Source organism: Haplochromis burtoni, unplaced genomic scaffold (assembly GCF_018398535.1).
Source record: "Haplochromis burtoni strain Fernald_Lab_line unplaced genomic scaffold, NCSU_Asbu1 Contig_79, whole genome shotgun sequence".
Lineage (NCBI taxonomy): Eukaryota > Metazoa > Chordata > Actinopteri > Cichliformes > Cichlidae > Haplochromis > Haplochromis burtoni.
In genome coordinates, this window is record NW_024582440.1 from 20291 (window position 1) to 40226 (window position 19936).

The following is a 19936-nucleotide window of genomic DNA, read 5'->3' on the forward strand; positions in this document are numbered from 1 at the left end:
CGAGCTAACTTCCGCTAGCTTCCTGCTAACTTCTAACTCCGTTAAATGTAATAAATTTTGTTTTCATGGATGCCTGGAAGTTAAACTTCATAGTTACACCTGGTAAAGCAGCAATGCTGATCGTTTTATTAAAGATGAAAGAATTTAGACAGTTTTTAACTCTCAGTGATGCTGCAGTGTTGTTTGACCTAAAGCATACGGAGTTTAGGACCCAGATTACTCCCAGATTTAAGAGCATCTTAGTCCGACAAATACGACAATAACGACAGCCGCTTGCAAGTTCTGCGAAAAAATGTTCTTTGTCGTGTATCTGACGGACAAACACCAAACCAGTTCCACATCAATGAAGTTAAACCATTTTTACAAACCAATTCTGGTTCATCTGTTTCACTCAAAAATCGGCCATGTGCGTATGAAAACAAAGGCACTGCGCATGCGCATTTTACTCGTATTCTATCGCGATATTTCATTTTCCTATCGTTGCCTAACATTATACCGGTATTACCGTGAACGGTATAATATGGCCCAGCCCTACTTGCAAGCCTTCGTTGTGTTTCTCAATGTTCCTCAGCTTGCAATCCATTTCTTCCTGTTGTATTTTCTGTTGGTCTTTCTCGTGAAGCAACTCTTTATTTTTGAGCATTGTTTCCTCAAGAGTTATTTGGAGCATTTTGCATTTTTCCTCCACGCCTTGGAGTTTTCTCTGCATGTCTCTCTGCTCTGTGGACTGTTGTTTCTTGTCTTGGAGGATCTCTTTATTTCTTTTCAGAGCTTCATCAAGAATTACTTGCAAGCCTTCGTTGTGTTTCTCAATGTTCCTCAGCTTGCAATCAATTTCTTCCTTTTGTATTTTCTGTTGGGCTTTCTAGTGAAGCAACTCTTTATTTTTCTGCTGAGTTTCCTCAAGAGTTATTTGGAGCATTTTGTATTTTTCTTCCAAGACTTCAAGTTTGCAGTCCATTTCTTTCTTGAGCATTTCCTGTTGCTCTCTCTCTTGGATAAACAATTTCTTTCTGTGCACTGTTTTATCTAACCTTATTTGGAGCCCTCTGTGTTTTTCCTCCATCTCTTCAAGCTTGGAGTCCATTGCTTTCTGTTTCATTTCCATTTGCTTCTTGTCTTGAAGCAACTGTTGATTTTTGTGCAGAGTTTTATCATGCTTCACCTGCAGCGCTTTGTATTTTTCCTCCATGCCTTGGAGTTTGCTCTGCAGGTCTCTCTGCTCTATGGGCTGTTGTTTCTTGTCTTGGTGAATTTCCTTAAGTTTCTCTAGAGCTTCGTCAAGCTTTTCTTGGAGCTCCTGATTCTTCTTGACCATATTTTCCTGTTTTATGCTCTCTTTTCTCTCCTTTTGGAGCAGATCTTTAATTTTTTTCCAAAGCTTCATCAAGCTTTTCTTGGAGCTCTTGATTCTTATCCTGGAGAGCCCATTGTTTCTCCTTAATAATACCCTCTTTTTCTTGAAGCTGGTAGGATAATTTTTCTAATTCACCGCTCTTTCTCTCATTTTCTTCCGTCAGGATCTTAATCTTCTCTCTGTTCATGAGATTTTCATTTTGCATTTCTTCCAGTCGCTTTTCCTCTAATTCTACCTGTTAAACTGTTCTATGTGAAAATGTTGGGAAATGAAATATCACAGCTGGAAATCAATGAAAGTCTAAATTCAGAAGAAGTTTTGTCCTTTTCCTCATTAATGCACATCATAGATAACTATGTAATGTGTCTGTTGCACACTTTGTATGTCAGGAATAACCATAAATGTGTTGTCTTACAAACGGCTGCATCAGGTCTTTGCATCCAAAATAAGCGAGGATAACAGAACTCCTGGGAAGCAAAAAGAAAAATCTGGTTCTTGTTTTTAAGACAGTCACCTTTAGTTTCACGCTGAGTAATGCTGGATTGTTGCAAACAAGCCTTTCCCACTGGGTTTTATACTTCGGAGGCAACACAGAGTAAAGAGAAGCATTGTTATTCCAGTTTAACTTTAGTCTCAGTTTAGTTTTATCCCCTTGTAAATTTGATAAGAGCCAAATTCAGGAAACAAACTCAGTGTGTGGCCAGAAAATGCCATGGTGGCTTACAAACACATGTCACAACAAAATATGAAGCATAAGACATCACACGTTTAACGGAAACAGACGCAGAAGAATTCATCTCTTAAATTACTCATTTTGTTGAACTGGCATTTTCCCGTGACCACCGGAATTGGTAGAATGGACACAAAGAAAATCAAAGGTAGACAAAAATCCGTCAGGAGGGATCAGAAGAGAGCAACGATCTGCCAAGCCATTCCCTGTTTCAGAGTTTTGTAGTTTTGTACCTGCTGTCGCTTTAATATTAAACTAACGAGGTTGAAATAGACTCACAGTGGTTTCTGCTTCTTAATTGGACAGATGTATATCCATTGAGTATCCCAGTTCTCCATCACCGTGTCCGATGGGACAAATGAGGTGAATGGCAGAAGATTTTAACAATACCTGGTAGCTTAACACATTTTAAAATTTATTCATGAAGGAGGTCTTGATGCAGATATCTGCTGATTACAACAGAAGCTCTGAAATATTATTTGTTCTTCCTAAACACTAATTGGGTTTTTAAAATAACTTTGTTCCCATTTTGGCCAAGAAATAAGTCAACAGTCCTTGTGGGTCCAAAGAGGGACCTTTAATCTCAAGTGCAGGGAACAACCTTAAATGGTGCAGAAAACAAGCTGTTGACAGGAATTAAGAAAGAAAAGTTTTCTGATCACTTAAATACTTAGCTTAATTTAAAAAAATTCTTAATGATGTCACTAAATTGAAAAATATGAAAGAAATGTGAAATCTAACAAACTCTACAGCTTTTATAACAGCAAAAAAGTGGCAGCTTCTCGTCCCGGTCACCTCATGCATAAATCTGCCTTGCTAATTCAAACTAATGAGGAGGGTGTGAGAAAGACCATAGCTGAGTTTGAGCTGAAAGCCACTGATGCAGACACAGAGGTAACACACAGGCTACATACGTTTTCTGCAAATCTTTCACACCTTTAATTACAGTATGTGCGTGACATCATGACAAGAATCAGGTGTCACCTTCTGTGGCGGGAACTACAACAGAGATGCTTTGAGCACTTCAGAAGGTCTTAAAGTAAAACAAAACAAAAAACTTTTCAAATGTGTAACTGAGGTCAAAATACAGCATTCGAGAACTGATTTCTTCAGCAAGCACACTCATACTTCTTTAATTAATGCGAAACTAAATGAAATGTTGCTCTTCATCCTCTGCTGCATATATTGTAGTGTTAATAATATGTATGAAGTAATTTAAATTAGCTTATTTGCCTTTTTCCTTCTTTAAGCATCTGATTCTCGTTATGAGCTGCACAATAGAAACAGATCATATCTTTGAAGCTTGGTATGATTTGTGAAGTAATTGGCATCATGTTTGGAAACATTCCAAAGTTACCAGTTTAGAAAAGAGCTGGACCTCTGAATATTTATTTTGAGATCATTACCTAAGTTGGCTAAACTAAGCAGCCATCTTAAAGGATAATCCAACACTGTTAATCCAATAAATCTGTAATTCTCAGTAAAAACTTGAAAATTTATTTTCTACAGCCTATTGTACAATTTTAGAGAATAAAACTCAAAAGTAATGTTAAGGTTCGCCACTATAGATATTTTGAAGCTGATTCCTGAATTTGAGTTCTCACTATTTTACTGGTTTGTTGGTTGTGCAGAACCAACACTGCTTCTTTATGTAGCTTCATCCTAGGGAGACATTGCAGGCGATATCATTGAGTCGTCCTTCCTTTCCCTGCATTTTCCCTCCTATTACACGACCTTCCTCCAGGCGGAATCCATCGTCTTCAGCGTCATCCAGGCTCCTCGACACGACACCATCGACCGCACCATCAACAGCCAACACTACCGACAGATCAGCAGCTTCACCATGGATGACATCTACCAGAACCGCATCAGCTACAACCACGACGGCTCCAACTTGCTAAAAGACCGCTTCACCTTCCGTGACCGATAGCACCAACCTGCTCTTCATGGTGGAGGACAACGGAAAAGAGGTGTGTGTGTGTGTGTGTGTGTGTGTGTGTGTGTGTGTGTGTGTGTGTGTGTGTGTGTGTGTGTGTGTGTGTGGACAGTTTTATTACATTGGGATGATTGAAATGGCAGAGTGAGGGCATCTCTGCGAGAGTGTGCGTGCTCTGACCTTTTGTGAATTTGTGTATTCATGTGCTTCTGTCTTTGTGAGGACAGAAGCTGGGCACTTTTGCAAAGGACGGGCACCTCCAGAAACAGAGATTGAAAATATTTTTGCAAAGGACATGTTTGGAAGGACAGGCTATTTCTGTAGCATGGAAGGAGCAGCTTTATGTTTGCCGCTCACCACAGGTTGAGCAAAAGAGTGGGTGAAGTTTTGCCTTTTCCCATCCTCCTGTAAGCTTTGATGTTTTTTGCTTTTCTTGCTTCAAATATTCATAAAAAATTAGGATAATTTTCCTTTTGTGTGTCATAGTGAATACTAATAAACCATGTACTACATGTGCATTTTAAAAACTCACATCAATTGGCTGATGGTGTATAATATTAAAAGGAAGTAAAGGCTACTTTTTGATAAGGTATGCAGAAAGTGCTTATCTTATCAGGTTAGTGTGGGATCACCGCAGTCATGGTTGGGATATATGGTGTACAGCTGCAGTTAGTGCCAATTTATGTTTCCAAATCAAACCCTTATGACTCCTTAAAATGAAGCCATGGCTTTCTGACTCCCTTCAAGTTCAATCTTTTTTCACTTCTGAGATAGGACTTTTTAATGCCTGAGGATTAGCTATTCCTCAGAGCTGTTGGGACTCACAAATTGGAAACCGCTGCTCCTGAGCTTTCCTTCTAAACTCCCTCACTGGATGACATAAACCACAAAGACTTCTGTATCAGTGTATAAAGAGCCTCCTGTTTCCTTCACTGCATCCAGTTCAGTGTTGCATCGGTGCCCTCTTCTGTTCATCCTGCATCCTTCGTGCTGCTGCAGATAAAACTCTGTTACTGTTGGAAGGTAAAGGAGGGGGGAAAAAAGACTCCTTTACATTTTGCCTTCACAGTGAGAAGGAGGGCCGAAAGCTTGACCCCACATTCTTCACTCTGATCATTTCTCCTGAATGACAATGCGTATCTGCTGTATTTTCTGTTGCACGTGTTTACTCAGCTAATTTCCAGTTTAAATCAGCAGTTCTCTCATTATGAGCCTGCTTATGTGCACCTCAACGTTGCAGATGAGGATCAGTGTCAGCCTGATGTTGTAAAATGTTGATCCTCCAGGCTGGAGGATCAACAAACAGCCACTTATTATTGTGGCAACAAGCACAGTAACTAGTTATGCCAAAATCAGGAACACGTTTATCATTACTGGGATTTAGATAGGGTCGTTATTGGTTACTTCTTGTGTTGCGTTCGACTTACCTCGGAAATCAGAACACGGACCTGGGAATGATGTCACACCCGAGTAAACGGCGTTCTGGTTAGGGGATTCCAATATGGCAACGCCCTCGAAAACGGTTGTTTTGCTAGCCCTCTACAAAAACAAATTACCAATAAACACATATGCAGCTCATCTGCAGTCTGGGGTTACCTACATCTTCCTACTCGCAAGGCAGAATTTCCGAGTTCCGAGTACAAACGAAAGCACCACGACTGCAGTTTCCGTGTTGGACGTAAAAAGCGCACGTGACGCTGTGACGTAGGCTTAGACCACTGAAGCACTTAATCTACCATCATATTTTATTTATCTACATGGCCTGACTGGAGGAAATATTATTTTGGTTAAATATCGACTATTTATGAGGCTGAAAATACTTATTATTTATTTTATGTTTCTTTGTGAGGCTCAAAATACTTTAAAGTTTGCCCATCATTACTGAACATGATGTCTCCAGTTGGTGCAGTTCAGCTGTTTTCAGTTAAGTTTACAAAGAATGGACAAACCTCACTGTGTTTATGTTGGACCATTTTTGCACTGCATCTTTGCACTATTTTGATACCTACAGCTCCTAAATGGTCTGAGGCACATTTAATGTTGGCACTGCTAGAAGTATACGTTCTACCCATTTCAATGGCAAAAATAAATATACTTTTCAAAAGTTTCAACACACTGTATGTCGTGTTTTGTCATCCACTGATTCTTCCTAGTGATACTACGTACAATGATTAGATTTATAACACTGCTGCATCAACTCCAAAATGATGTGTTTGCATTTATAGAGCTTTGAAAATACAGGGTGTGAGCTGTGATTGAAATTCAAATTTCCAAAAACTTTATTTATTTAATACAATTTCGTTATACCTATTGAACTTAAGGGGGAGAGAAACAAAGTACCCACCCGCAAGGGCCTATATGTACATCTTTAATTTTTGAGATAACAGTGTTGTTATTATATTTGAGGCTTTTGCTTTGCACTGAAGTAACAGTACCTTTTATGGACATCTAAGTTCAGAGACGTATTGTTGCTCTTGCCCTTCATGCATTCATTAGATTGCAGGATGTTGTGTGTTTTCAGGTGGTTTAATACGTTTACTGTGTCCGAACAAACTCGATCATGATCTGCTTCTAGAGACAAATTGTTTACCGTCTGCTGTGCCAGACATTTGAATTTTGCTTCGATGGTCTGTTATCTGTAGTTTATCACTGCAGTCAAGCACATTTGGGAAATTTCAAGTTGTGCAGTGCAGGAAGCAGCTGTGACTGACACAGGCAAGCACGTCATCAGGTAGTGACATAGGGAGCACTTCATGTTTGCTTTGTGTTCTGTTGACAGACCAGTATCGATCAATCGATAGTTTTCACGTGATGTGACAGCTACTGGCACATGCCTGCCCGTCCTTTCACTGTGCAGCCATTCTTTTAATCTCTTTCAGTTTAACTTGGCCTAAATGCTATCAAATGCATTAATCAATGTTAGAGCTGCTAGAACAGCGTAGAGTATGACACCAACACGTAAGCACATCTCTCCTAACCCCACCTTACAGGTTCAAATCCCACCAATCCCTGCTTCTCAACAGCAACCATGCCTGTCAGTGGCGGCTCATTTAAACTGTAGGAATGATTTAGCTGACATTGGAAAAATACTCGGTTAACTTAATTGATATGGCACGTGTTGCGAAATCAGTTTCACCTCAGTTCTTTTATTCGTCGAGGCATCCAGAGACGGCACCGGAACTCAGTAGTTATTTCACAAAACCTTTATTCATCTTTATTCATCTTCATTTAAGCATGCACTTCTAGAAGGGAAGACGAGGCCGGTGTGTCCCTCTGCAAAATCTTCACCCCTTTGTTAGTTACAGCCAACTTTATAGAGGCATCCCCATCATAAAACCCCCCCACAGTGTGCTGCAAACTCTGTGTCTGTGTCTATGTGAGTGCTCGTGTGTGACTGTGTACGCATACCTGTGTGTATGTGTGAGTGCACGAGTGAGTGTGCGTGTGGATGTGTGTACGTGACAGTTAAAACACTGTGGGTGTAGGTGACTCCCTAGAGGTCATAAAACCCATCTCCCTTCCAGACCACAGTTATCCAGTTACAAATGTTGAAACCTTTCACAGTTCAACTGGAGGAGGGGTCTCCTACAATTTACTCCTAAATTCAGTCAGGCCTTTATTACATTGAGGGCAGTGTCAGTGTCTCTACAATAATTCTACATTCTATGTTAACACATTTCTAAACTCTAAAATAAGCTAAACATTCCTACACACGGCATTAATGTGACAAACTAAAACTACCAGAACTTTTCTGGTCCTACACTTTAAATGTCTCAGTCAACAAAACGTAACCTGTAGCACTTAATTTTGTTTTAACCATGAAAAAATTCTTGTTTCTTACATCCCACAGGGCAGCATTATTTACCCATTATTTACCCATCAGGATCAAAAACATACGTAGCTGTTCGCACTTTGAAAACTTTTATCCTGGCAGCAGTGTAAGGTGAGCGATTCTCTACAAAATACCACTAGATGTCACCAAATTGAAACTCTGGGAGACACATCGCCGCTTTCAGGAGTTTTAAATAAAGCTGCCAGGTCAGAAAAGAGATCACAAGTCCCCAAAATTTATCATTTCTCTTCATATCTTTGTTTTTCCTATGATGTTGTACCTGCCAGTGTAGCGAGTCAGTCACATGACTGAAAACTATTAAGAGAACTAGCTCTCTTATTGTGTGTATACAAAATGAAGTGAAATAGTTTGATAAAGATGTTAACAGACTTAAACCTTAATCTTTAAAGTTTTATCATTTTCACAGTCAGAGCTGGGGTCACGTTCATGCAAACTGTAAGTGTTAGATCACATCAAGCTCAAAAAAAGAATGCATCCCTCTCAAAATAAAACAAACTGCTGTCACAGCAGCATACATGCAACATAAAACAAAGCAATATATGAGTTATTAATCTTTAACATTAACTAATAATGTTGTTGGTTAAACAGAAGCATCAACTGAGTCTTGATTTCAGTATAGGTGTGGAAAGTTTAGGTGATGCTGACTGGAAACCACAGATATCATGGTTGATAACCGACTATTAGCTCTCTAATCAGTTAGTTTCTAATTCATTTAGTAAAAGTTGTCTGTCTTTACATTTACATTACTATGTGAAAAAGAACATTTAGGCCTGTGTTACATTCTATGGGACTCTTTTGCTCTGTTTGCACATTTCAGAAACAATAAAAATATTGAACCCGCTGGTTTATTTTAACTCTTTTCACCATACTAATATATAATACATATACATGCTAATATGTATAATGCATAAACAATTAAGCATGGACAATATGTAGTTAATAGTAGGACTAGCTGGGGACGGTGGCCCCAAAATCTGCCCAAGGCTCCGCAAAACCTTGGGCTGGCTGCCCTCCAGTACTCTAGGTGGCGCAGAAGTGCAAGCAAATCACTTAAACACTTTTGTCCCTGGACGGCTTCCTTCCACAGCGTGGACGTCAATGACATTCTGAGCTTTCATAAGATTGCTCACTTCTGCTGGATGCGAAGATGTCCTTAACCTTTTTGTTCAGGACATTAACAAGAGCTGTCGCAAAGGTAAGGGCATGATTGACGTTTAACTTTAAACTCGTGTTGTTTGTCTCGCTGAGTTAGCCTCCTGCGTTTGTGGGACATCTTCAGTGACTTAACTGTGCTAATTCATTCGCATTTCATAGCCACTTGATATCACAGCAGAAGCAAAATTTACTATAAATTGGTATTTACTGTGACCAATGGCATCAGATGGGTCCTCAAATACATAAATGTGGCTGCTTTGTTGAAGTTGTGGTGTGTGCTCCTCTGTGTCTCTAAGGTCAGTGTTGGCCAGCATGTGCAGTCTTTACACACGGGCTGTCAGCTGCTGGCAGCAGAGAAAGCCCTCCTCATGAAACTGCGGAAAAGCACCGGCTACACTTTTATTAACTGTAAGAAAGCCCTGGAGAAGTTTGATAATGACGTAGCACAGGTGAGGGCCTCTCGTAATCTGTCAGGTGCTGTTCGGCGTTGTTATGTCTTTGACACTAATGAGCTGTGGGACTGTTTTCAATGTAATTTGGCAAATGTTCAGGCAGAGACATGGCTGCATGAGCAGGCCCAGAAGGAGGGCTGGAGCAAAGCAAACAAGCTCGAAGGTCGCAAAGCCAAAGAGGGCCTGATCGGCGTGTTTGTGGGGGACAAAGCTGCGGTAATGGTTGAGGTAAGCCCAATGGTGCGGGGATTCATTAGCCATCTCCTCCTAGTTCTTCTCCTTTTTTCTTTTTCTCAACAACTTGGTCTTTTGTCTCTCTGTTTGTTTGTTTGTTTGTTTGTTTGTTTGTTTGTTTGTTTGTTTGTTTGTTTTTGATGCAGGTGAACTGTGAGACAGACTTTGTGGCACGCAATGAGAAGTTCCAGCAGCTGGTTAAGGATGTGACATTTGCCACCTTGGCCCACTTCAGAAATAAAACTCAAAGTCAGTCGGGATATGTAAAGGTAAGGATGCATGCTGAGGCCTGGGAGTAGAAATAAATGTTTATTTTATTTTAATTTCATAAATGTTAATGGAAACGGATCAGGTTATTGTGTCACAACTTCACCTACCTCTAAGGTGCATGGAAGTCTAAACTAAAACATGATTTAGCATGTGGCCTTCAGACAAAACATAATAGAGTAGGTATGAACCAGAAAGAATGCACAGCAGTACATCAGCAACAAGGTACATCAACATGCACACCAACCAATGGGGCACCTACAGGGATGAGCATCGCAATTGGTCCTGCAGCTTCAGGCAAACATGCTGTGTACAGCCATGACCAAACACTGCTAGTTGTTCATTTAAATTGAATCTGGTGTTTTGAACATCCTGTTATGCCACACCAGTACTTGAACTCTTAAAACTGATTTGTGCAGCAACTTTTTGATACACCAGAGTTTTTAATGTGTCAGTGCTGACAGAGCAACACTTATGACGCGTGCCAGATGAGAATATATTGCAGCTTCCTTCAAGAATGCTTCTGGGAACCTGGGAAACGATGATGATGTTACCCATCTCCTTTATTAGATAGTTCTGTTTCCTCTTGACCAGGTCAACCTGAAGCTGCATAACCATATGTCCCACCAAAGGTGAAATGAAACGCACAGATTACAGAAATTATGGCAGTGCATGCTTTAACAGTGTTATCAGTCATTCATTGGGTTTGGTAGGTTAAAAGTGCATTACTACTTCAGTGTTTTGGTTTGGTTTTTTTGGGGTTTTTTTTACTACTTCAGTGTTGCATACTTTTTCTGTGGTCCAACCTTAAATCTTCAATCTAATCAAAATATGAGCTAAAATGTTGTATTTCCTTTAAGAACAATTGAATTTGAGAAAAAAAAAAGAAAATCAACCTCACAGGCCTTTGGCTATACATTTTTTATGCTACCCAGTTGTATGCAAAGTATTAGGCTAATGGATGACCCACCTGCCACTGGGACACCAACTTTAATACAAGAGCAGTAAATTAGCAGTAAATTTAAGTCAGAGTAATGAGTAATATTGTAAAGTAACAACATCCCATTACCAGTTTAAATTCCCTTTTTGTATAAATACATTTTATATAAATAGGTAACTGTACATACTTGTGAGTAATTTCAAACTAAATTTCTGTCATTACTGCGGCCCACCTGCAGAACCTTCATAGCCCACCAGGGGGCTCCCGCCAACACTTTGGGAATCACTGCTCTAGTCACTTAGACACTCCTGAAGAAACGCAAAACTACACATTAGCCTTGTTTAGCAGTCCTTACACTAACAAACTGGCTTTTCTTTCCAGAGTGTCCTGTCAAGCGATGACTTAAGCAAACTCAGCGTGGGTGAAGGAACTTCACTAGCTGATCAGGTGGCTCTCACTATAGGTCAGTACTTTGCCTAAGGGACACTGCTCATTGTAAAGCACTTTTCACACATGGGACATATAACACTGCAGTGTTAAAATTATGGTTTTCTGTTATTCTGGCATTTCACTTTCATGCTCACAGCTTAATAGAAATATAAGATGGAGAGAAATGTGGTGCACACTTAAAGTAAACTGCTCAAAAAATATGTTAAAAACACATCAGATCTGAATGGGGGGGAGATCATGTTGGATATCTATGTATCTATAAGGATGCCAAATTCTTTGATGGGAAGGAAAATTAGCAGCCTGCAGAGGGCTGAATTTAAAGGTGCCCTTGAAATCAAAGTGAAAACATTATGTGGCAGGCTAGTCTGTCTTACCAAAATTTTATTGCAGCAACTCAAACTGGTACTCACTAGTTTGAATGGCTCCCAGGTGCTTGTATTGCATGCCTGATAACGTGGGGACATGCTCCTAATTAGGAGTCCTGGGGGATCTCCTCCCAGATCTGGACCACAGCATCACTGAGCACCTGGACAGTCTGAGGTGCAGACTGGTGAGGTTGGATGGACCGAAACATAATGTCCCAGATGTGTTCTATCGAATTTAGATCAGGCGAGTGTGGGGGACGGTCAACTGTATCAAATCTTTCATCCTTCAGGAACTGTCTGCTAAGTCTCGCAACATGGCACCGGCCATTTTCATGCGCTAGGATGAACCCAGGATCCACTGCTCCAGTGTCGGGTCTGACAATGGGTCCAAGGATTTCAAGGATAGCTAATGGGAGTCAGGGTGGCATTCTCTAGCCTTTGTATACCATCACTGACCCACCACCAAACCAATCATGCTGAACAATGTTGCAGCCAGCATAATGTTCTCCATGGCTTCAACAGACCCTTTTGCATCCATCACACAAGTCTGTGCTCAGGGGGAACAGTTTCTAATCTTTGAAAAGTACAAGGTGCCAGTGGTGGACCTGCCAATTCTGGTATTGTTTGGCTAATGACAGTTGAGCTCCACAGTACTGGGCAGTGGGCATAGAGCCAGCTAGGGAACGTTGGGTTCTCAGGCCACCCTCATGAAGTCTGTCTCTGATTGCTCAGACACATTAACATTTACACCAGTGGCCCGCTGGAGGTCATTTTGTAGCTCTGGCAGTGCTCAAGTTCCTTCTTGCACAAAGGAGTGGAGACTGGTCCTGCTGATGGGTTAAAGGACCTTCTGTGGCCCTAGCCAACTCTCCCAGAGTAACTGCTTGTCTCCTGGAATCTCCTCCATGCTCTTGAGGCTGTGCTGCCACGCGGCGGTCCTTCTGGCAATGACGCATACGAGTGTACCATCATAGAGGAGCTAAACTACCTGTGTAACCTCCTAGGGTCCAGATATTGCCTCATATGACCATGTTAATTTAATGAACACCAAGCAGCTGAAACCGATTAACAACCCCCTCTGCTCTTGACTGACCAGATCAATAATATACTCTGATTAAAAAGTGTTCCTTTAACTTTTTGAGCAGTGTATGAAATATTGTAACTCTATACATTCAGACTTTGGCTGTTAAACTGATGCAGTAGGCTGGATGTTATTAGGCAGTTAAAGTTTTACAGAAAAGTTGCTAGGCTAGGTTGTTCATTCAAGTGTAAAGCTGACATGTTTAGATGCTGTCAGATTGTCAGGAAGGAGTGCACGCTGTTTTGGTTTGACACAAAAAATGTAAATAAATAGAAATATAATCGGAACAAAATTTGAAATTGTCAAGTTTTTGAATTGTTGCTTAATAGCATGAAAATAAACAGTCTGTTGCAGCAGGCTTTGGTTTTATATCGGTGCCTCTTGCTCCTCAGGTCGCCTTGGTGAGAACATGTCTTTGAAGCGGGCAGTGACGGTGGGCATCCCTGCTGAGTGGAAAATTGGTTCATATGTACACGGCGGCATCAGCACCCAGACAGAGGTAGCCATGGGCCGTTATGGAGCCCTGGTCGTATTTCAGGGTGGAAAGGAAGGAGAGCAGGAAATGCTAGGTCGTAAACTGGGACAGCATATAGTGGGAGAGTCGCCTTTGTCTCTGGGTAACATGGATGACCTGCCCTGTGGCGAAAGTGAGACACGCCTGCTGCCTCAGACCTTCCTGGCAGACCCCAGCAGGACTGTGGCACAGTTCCTCAGAGGTCAGCAGGCTCGAGTGCTAGACTTTGTCCGATTTCAATGCGGCGAGACGACTGAAGACGCAGAATGAAGAGAGGGAAATTGTTCATCCAGCTGAATTTGACATGTCTTCATTTCATGTGTGAATATAATTCAGGTTTTTGTGTACTCTGTAAGACTGAGGCATCACAGTCACACAGCATCATGAATTTGAAAGAGTGTGCGCCCGCAAACACTGGTACCTGATGAAATGACCAATCCAACAATAAAATCTTTTTCCTGAAAAACCTGTCTTAGTATTTCATTTTATACACTATTCTGCATTTTAACACATAAATATACTTTTTTTTTTTTTTTAATGAAAAGGTTTAGTGGTAATTATTTTCTTTCTTTATATATGACGAACCTCTTGCTTTGTAACCTAACTGAACTTACCATCCATCCATCTTCCGCTTATCTGGGGCCAGGTTGTGGGGGCAGCAGCCTAAGCAGAGAAGCCCAGACCTCTCTCTCCCCAGCCACCTCCTCCAGCTTGTCCTGGGGAACACCATGGCATTCCTAGACCAGCCAAGAGAGATTATCTCCAGCATGTCCTGGGTCTGCCCCAGGGCCTCCTCCTGATGGGACATGCCTGGAACACCTTACCCAGCAGCCATCCTTGTGAGATGCTCGAACCACCTCAAATGGCTCCTTTCAATGTGCAGGAGCAGTGGCTCTACTCTGAGCCCCTCCCGGATGGCTGAACTTGCTCTAAGGGAGAGGCCAGCCACCCTTCAGAGAAAGCTCATTTTCACCGCTTGTATCTGTGATCCCGTTCCTGACAAATTGCCCAACCTGTTATGCATCCTCATTGCAAAGAACAACATTTTTAGCAAAACCACTTTAAACCTTATCACTAAATTAGGTTAATTTATATAGTACCAAATCAAAACAACATTCATCTCAAGGTGCTTTATACTGCAAGTTAAAGCCAGTACAGTATTGTGGAGAAAACCCTAACAAACAACCCCCTTACGAGCAAGCACGTGAAGACTGTGGGAAGGAAGAACTCACTTTTGACAGGAATAAACACCTCAAGCAGAACCAGGCTGAGGGAGGGCAGCCAACTGCGACTGGTTGGGGATTGAGAGAAGAGAGAGTATCAGATGATGGGGCCAAACAGACTGAAGAAAATAAAAAAAATTTATGATATGCTTCAGTGAAGAAGTGCTCTGTGCACACAGTATATCAAATGCCTCATCAAAAACAAGCCTAGATCACCCTATAAATCATGTCAAAGTCATTTTATTGTGGTCCACATGCAGCCCACAATGATCTTAAGTGGGTTGCACCAGTAAAACTACATGATGAATTTGCAAAACTGGGGGGAAAAGCTCTGGCAGTTCAAAATATAAAGTTTTTATTAATTTACAGAAACGTTTACAGAGGTTCCTGTTAATAGAAAAAGCTATACATTCGTTAAGTGCTGTTGCTTCAATAAAAATAGAACTGAGGAATTTCACCCATTTGATTACCTATTGTCAGGGTAAGCAGATGCAATGTAGGCACAAAGCTGTCAAGCTGCCTGATTATTGGCTCTTCACTGAGCCCGGGATTAAAAAGCAGGCGGTGTTAGGTTAAGTCTAAAGGACAGCGTCATCTGTCACAGGTTTATACCATTAATGTGTGGCGATAGCAGGACTCAACGATGGGAATTCCCCGTTAAAAATATTCGATATTACAGCGTTCATGCAGTAGCTGTGCTTTACATTTGTGTGTTAATGTGTCGCATCTTATTTTTTCAGAAAACCGGAAGGGGGTGTGTAGCACGCGTGCAGGTTATGGCTCTGCAGCACCGTGCTGCACCACAAACGAGCTGCAACCCTGCAACTATGCGAGAAATGCAGCTGTTAAATGGAGGCATGTGATTGGCTGTTGCTGCCAAAGCAACGGTGACATCACCGGGGATGTACCACGCAGGAGCCGTTTGAGTCCTCGGAGCTCAGAGGAGGTCCAGCAGCTTGAGCCATCTGTCATCTAAACCCTCTAAAAAAAACAAACATGGTAAGTCAAAGATTCCCGCAGAAAATTTTATGGAAATATCGGCATTTTGCTGTATTTATGGAAAATGATTTTACCATCTCATAATCCAGCCCAGGTAACGCTAAATGCGAATCTGCTAGCCTGCTTCACTCACTCGAGCTTTTAGCTCCGAGCCGTTTCTTGCCTGTAATTGATGGCATTGCGGGATTAAGTCATCTGTAAATCTCACTGAAGTCTCTGTCGTTTTGTCTCATCTAACTGTTTCTCCTCTCTCTCTCTGAACTGTGCCTCAACCAGTCCGACCTAACGGAGGACCAGATCATGGGTGAGTCTCATTATGAAAAGGTGTTAAAGGGGTTTATTATCCATAACATTCATCGGGTTAATGTAACCAGTACATATTTAGAAAAAAAAGAAGAACGCTCTGACTTCTGGCCTTTTCTTTGGTTGGGTTGGTTGCGGTTAATTGGGACTTGCATTTTGAAGTTGGGTTAATTTTACTTCCCTTCCTTGATTGGCTTTCCTTTTGGGAAACCTGAAGGCGCCTCACGACTCAAACTGGACAAGCGTTTAACTCTGAGTTCATCACTAGTGCTAACCTGCAAAACAGGACTTGGGTGAAACATGTTGATTTGTTTGCATGCTTGAGCTTTTTAAATGTGTGATATGCTAGCAGACACAATAACGACTCACATTTTTGTGGTGTAGGTGTGTCAAACGGCACTGAAACACAGTTTACATTGTTTGCTATGGTACGTTTGCTTTGTAGTGGGTTTTTTTTGTTTTGTTTTTTAACAGAACAGAAATGCTTTTCATGCTTTTGTAATTTTGTGCTGCACACTGACCACTGGAGAGGACTTGGTTTATGTGAAGCGTGTCAGTTTTTGATTCCACTGGAAAAAACTACATTGTGTATTTTATAGTAATGAAATGCTGTGTATTATTTTTAGTGTAAGAGCACCATTGATTGCGAACAAGTATTTACAGCCGTGAGAATTTTATTGGCCCACTTGCTAACCTCTTGCTTTTTTGAAATGAAATGCACAGAAGCTGCTAGTGTTTACTGTCAAAACAACGTATGAAAAATCATGTTTTCCTTCCCACATACAGGGTATCAGTAAAGCTTTAGTGCACACGTCATTACCTGTGTCATGAAGGCCTGTCTGTAATTTTTGGGAACCTAACATGCTCTGCCGCTGAACTGGAGTTCTGCATTTGCTTTCCTTCTCACTAGAGTTTAAAGAGGCCTTCCTTTTGTTTGACCGGACGGGCGAGGGGAAGATCACCTACAGCCAGTGTGGCGATGTTATCCGAGCTCTGGGACAGAACCCGGTCAATGCTGAAGTACTTAAAGTCCTGGGAAACCCCAAGCTGGAAGGCTAGTGTCTGATTCACTACTCACAACAAAAGCAGATGACTATCACTGCAGCATTAGTTTGTTTTGGTTAAGAGTGTGGTCAGGTGTACAATTACAAGGTCTCGTTATAACCGCCGCAAAGTAGTACAGGTGATAAGTCACTGCTTAGTGGCTTACTTTGTCAGTGTAACTTGTAAGAGTCACACCTGAACTAAAACACATGTCTGACTAAATTTACTGCTGTGTGCAAACTGAGTTTTGATCATAATAACAATGTGCACAAAACATTATTTATCTGATGCTACTGTTGGCTGTTCCCTTGCCCAAAGGGTCACCACAGCAGGTCCAAAGAAAGTGGCAGCAGAAAAAACATAGCTCTGCATGCAGATGAACAGGTTATTTGTGTCAGCCTTAAATATCATCTCCCACATCCATGTGACTGAACTCTGAATCATCACCATGAATGGGCAAGAAACAAAAGCCTCACAGAAAAACATCACAAAATTCTACTAAATTCAACCCAAAAACTCACATTATCTCAAACGTATTCACTTATTCACCTTCACCATTGAAGGCTCACTGTTGTTTGTCCCCCTGCAGAGATGAACACCAAGATGCTGGATTTTGAGCAGTTCCTGCCCATGTATCAGGCCATTGCTAAGAACAAGGACCAGTGCTCCTTTGACGACATTGTTGAAGGCCTGCGCGTCTTTGACAAGGAGGGAAATGGCACAGTGATGGGAGCTGAGCTGCGTCATGTCCTCACCACTTTAGGTAAGACCTGCAGAATACATGAAGTATTAGTCACGATCTATAAATCACAGTTGGCCTGCGTTCAAGTAGTTATCTGTGTAAAGGCTGTGCTTTCTGCTTCTTTCAAATGTCTATTTCTTAATTCTGTGCTTCAGTGCTAATATGTTCTTCTTTATCTTCTAGGTGAAAAGATGACAGAAGAAGAGGTGGAGACTCTTTTAGCGGGACATGAAGACGCCAATGGCTGCATTAACTACGAAGGTAGATCATTGTGCATAAAAACCTTCTTAACAACAAATAAGAATCTCCAAAAGTTTATTCTGTTCATCTGGCCGTAGCGTTTTCAGTGGGAGAAATGTTTCGTCACTCATCCAAGTGACTTAATCAGTGACAAATAAGAACCAGTTTTATATGAGGAAAAATAACACTACTGCCATTGATTTTTACCCCTGAGCTGTAAAAGGCTGATGGGGTATTGTCATTACCCCGCTGGGCAGGCAGGCGGCATGGACCAGTGGCGGAACTAGGGTGACACATCCCTCTTCAGTGAAGTATGTGAAAATCCCCTATGCATAAATGGAGTCAACAAAATGTCCACAAAAACACAATTATGGGGGGGCAGCTTTTAAGGACATAAAAGTTTCCCCCCTTGCGTGGACACCCAAGTTTGTGAATTCGGTAACGTAATAATAAGGCGACATAGAATTTTGAAATTATACCATAGGTTCATCAATTAAAAATCTTAGATGAAATCAAATCTCAAAGTCAAGTTCAAGTTTCAGTAGCTTTTGTAAATTTCTCACACGTAGCACGGGAGATCGTTTTACAGAGTGTTTGGTTTAGATGTGCTGTGGTGCCAGCTACACATATTTACCTGCTTTATTGTCACATAATCTTAGTGGGACTTTGCGCAGCCTTGTGTCGGGCTAAAAACTGTGTGATATTCATTTCATCAGAGTTGGACATTTGAGTTCTCAGTTGCAGCTTTGTTGGGTATTGCCTAGAATAGATTTCAGGCTGCATTGGATGAATGTAGGGCCGCTGTACACAGTGTTTTTCTGTCTACGGAGGCCCTGAGTCAAACACACTGCAACACTGAAATGCCAGCAGGCAGAATTGGGAAGAGGGGATGCACAAGTGAGAAGCTAGAAGTAAACGGCTAATGGTGTTATATGAATCATAAAAGACATTGCATATTCTGCATATTGTTAATGTCTCCCCAGACACAGTTCTGTCTTGATTTGTGCACTTTTGCAGTGTTTTTCTGTTTGCTGGTGTTTTCTTAAGTTGCAGTGTTTGACCTCTGAGCCACCGTAGCTGTGCGACTGCCTCATGCTCACTGACTCCTGTCTCATCGCTTTTGTCCATCATATAATATCTGGTTGAACAGAGGGTAGTGAATTAACTTTTTTGTTTTTTGTTTTTTTGTTTTATTGAATTGTGATGTTAGTCTGTAGATATTGAGCACTGATGGTGTTCTCTGACCTTTAACCTTTCTCTCCTGCGGTGCTCCTCAGCCCCACCTAAATGTGGCCTGCATGTAGCATCCTTGCACACCTTAAGGCTGCTCCCATGTTTAACGCTAACGATTTTGAGAGGGGGGAAAAGGATTTCAGGGTGAACCAAGTGTAAACATGAGCTAAAATGCTGCAAACAGACACGAATTGTTTATTTAAATTTGTCTGCAGAACTCAAACATTTCTACCACACTTTTTTTTTTCTTCCCTAGCTGTTTGCCTTTTTTCATAAATCTAATTATTCTAAATAAATTCAGGCTTTTGATCCTATTTGCTGATATGGCTGTTTAGGAAATGGCTTATACCCGACTTTGTGTCTGTACTCTGAAATGCTGATTTTTCTCCATCACTCTCCACACAGAGCTCGTCCGGATGGTGCTGAGCGGTTGAGAACTTCCGAGGACCACTTCCAGATTATTTTCTCTGTTGTCTTGCCCTTCTATCCATGTCATCCCTTCCCCAATAAGTCTGTTTTGTTTCTGTGACATTTTTGTGCCTTTTCTGTCAAATGTGAAGAGACACTTTCACCTCAATTTCCAAACATTCACCTGCAGGCACAATCAGTAGTATTATCCCCCCGGATTGTTTAACTTTTGTCATCTTTATCTGTCTTGTCAGTTTTCTTGTGAATGGAAATAATAATGGGATTTCTGAAAGTTTGAAATAAAAATGCTGTTTTACAAAGTGTCATCAGGCCTGTGAGTCTGGTTAAAGTCGCATTACAAGCATGATGAAAAATATTTCAATCATTTAAGTGGATATCAGATGATTTGT

At 41.2% G+C, this 19936-nt stretch overlaps 2 protein-coding genes across 2 annotated transcripts; both read left to right on the forward strand.

Moving 5' to 3' along the window:
• The first annotated feature begins 8921 nt into the window (after nt 1-8921).
• Nucleotides 8922-13800, forward strand: tsfm (Ts translation elongation factor, mitochondrial). The gene is made up of 6 exons (XM_005924914.3): nt 8922-9071; nt 9328-9480; nt 9583-9711; nt 9864-9986; nt 11306-11387; nt 13213-13800. Exons 1-6 carry the CDS (start codon nt 9024-9026, stop codon nt 13602-13604), a joined length of 927 nt encoding a protein of 308 aa, XP_005924976.1. The 5' UTR covers nt 8922-9023; the 3' UTR covers nt 13605-13800.
• Nucleotides 13801-15414: 1614 nt separating this feature from the next.
• On the forward strand, nt 15415-19852 carry myl6 (myosin, light chain 6, alkali, smooth muscle and non-muscle). Its single transcript, XM_005924915.3, has 6 exons — nt 15415-15556; nt 15833-15860; nt 16770-16913; nt 17493-17666; nt 17829-17906; nt 19524-19852. Exons 1-6 carry the CDS (start codon nt 15554-15556, stop codon nt 19550-19552), a joined length of 456 nt encoding a protein of 151 aa, XP_005924977.1. The 5' UTR covers nt 15415-15553; the 3' UTR covers nt 19553-19852.
• The last annotated feature ends 84 nt before the right edge of the window (nt 19853-19936 follow it).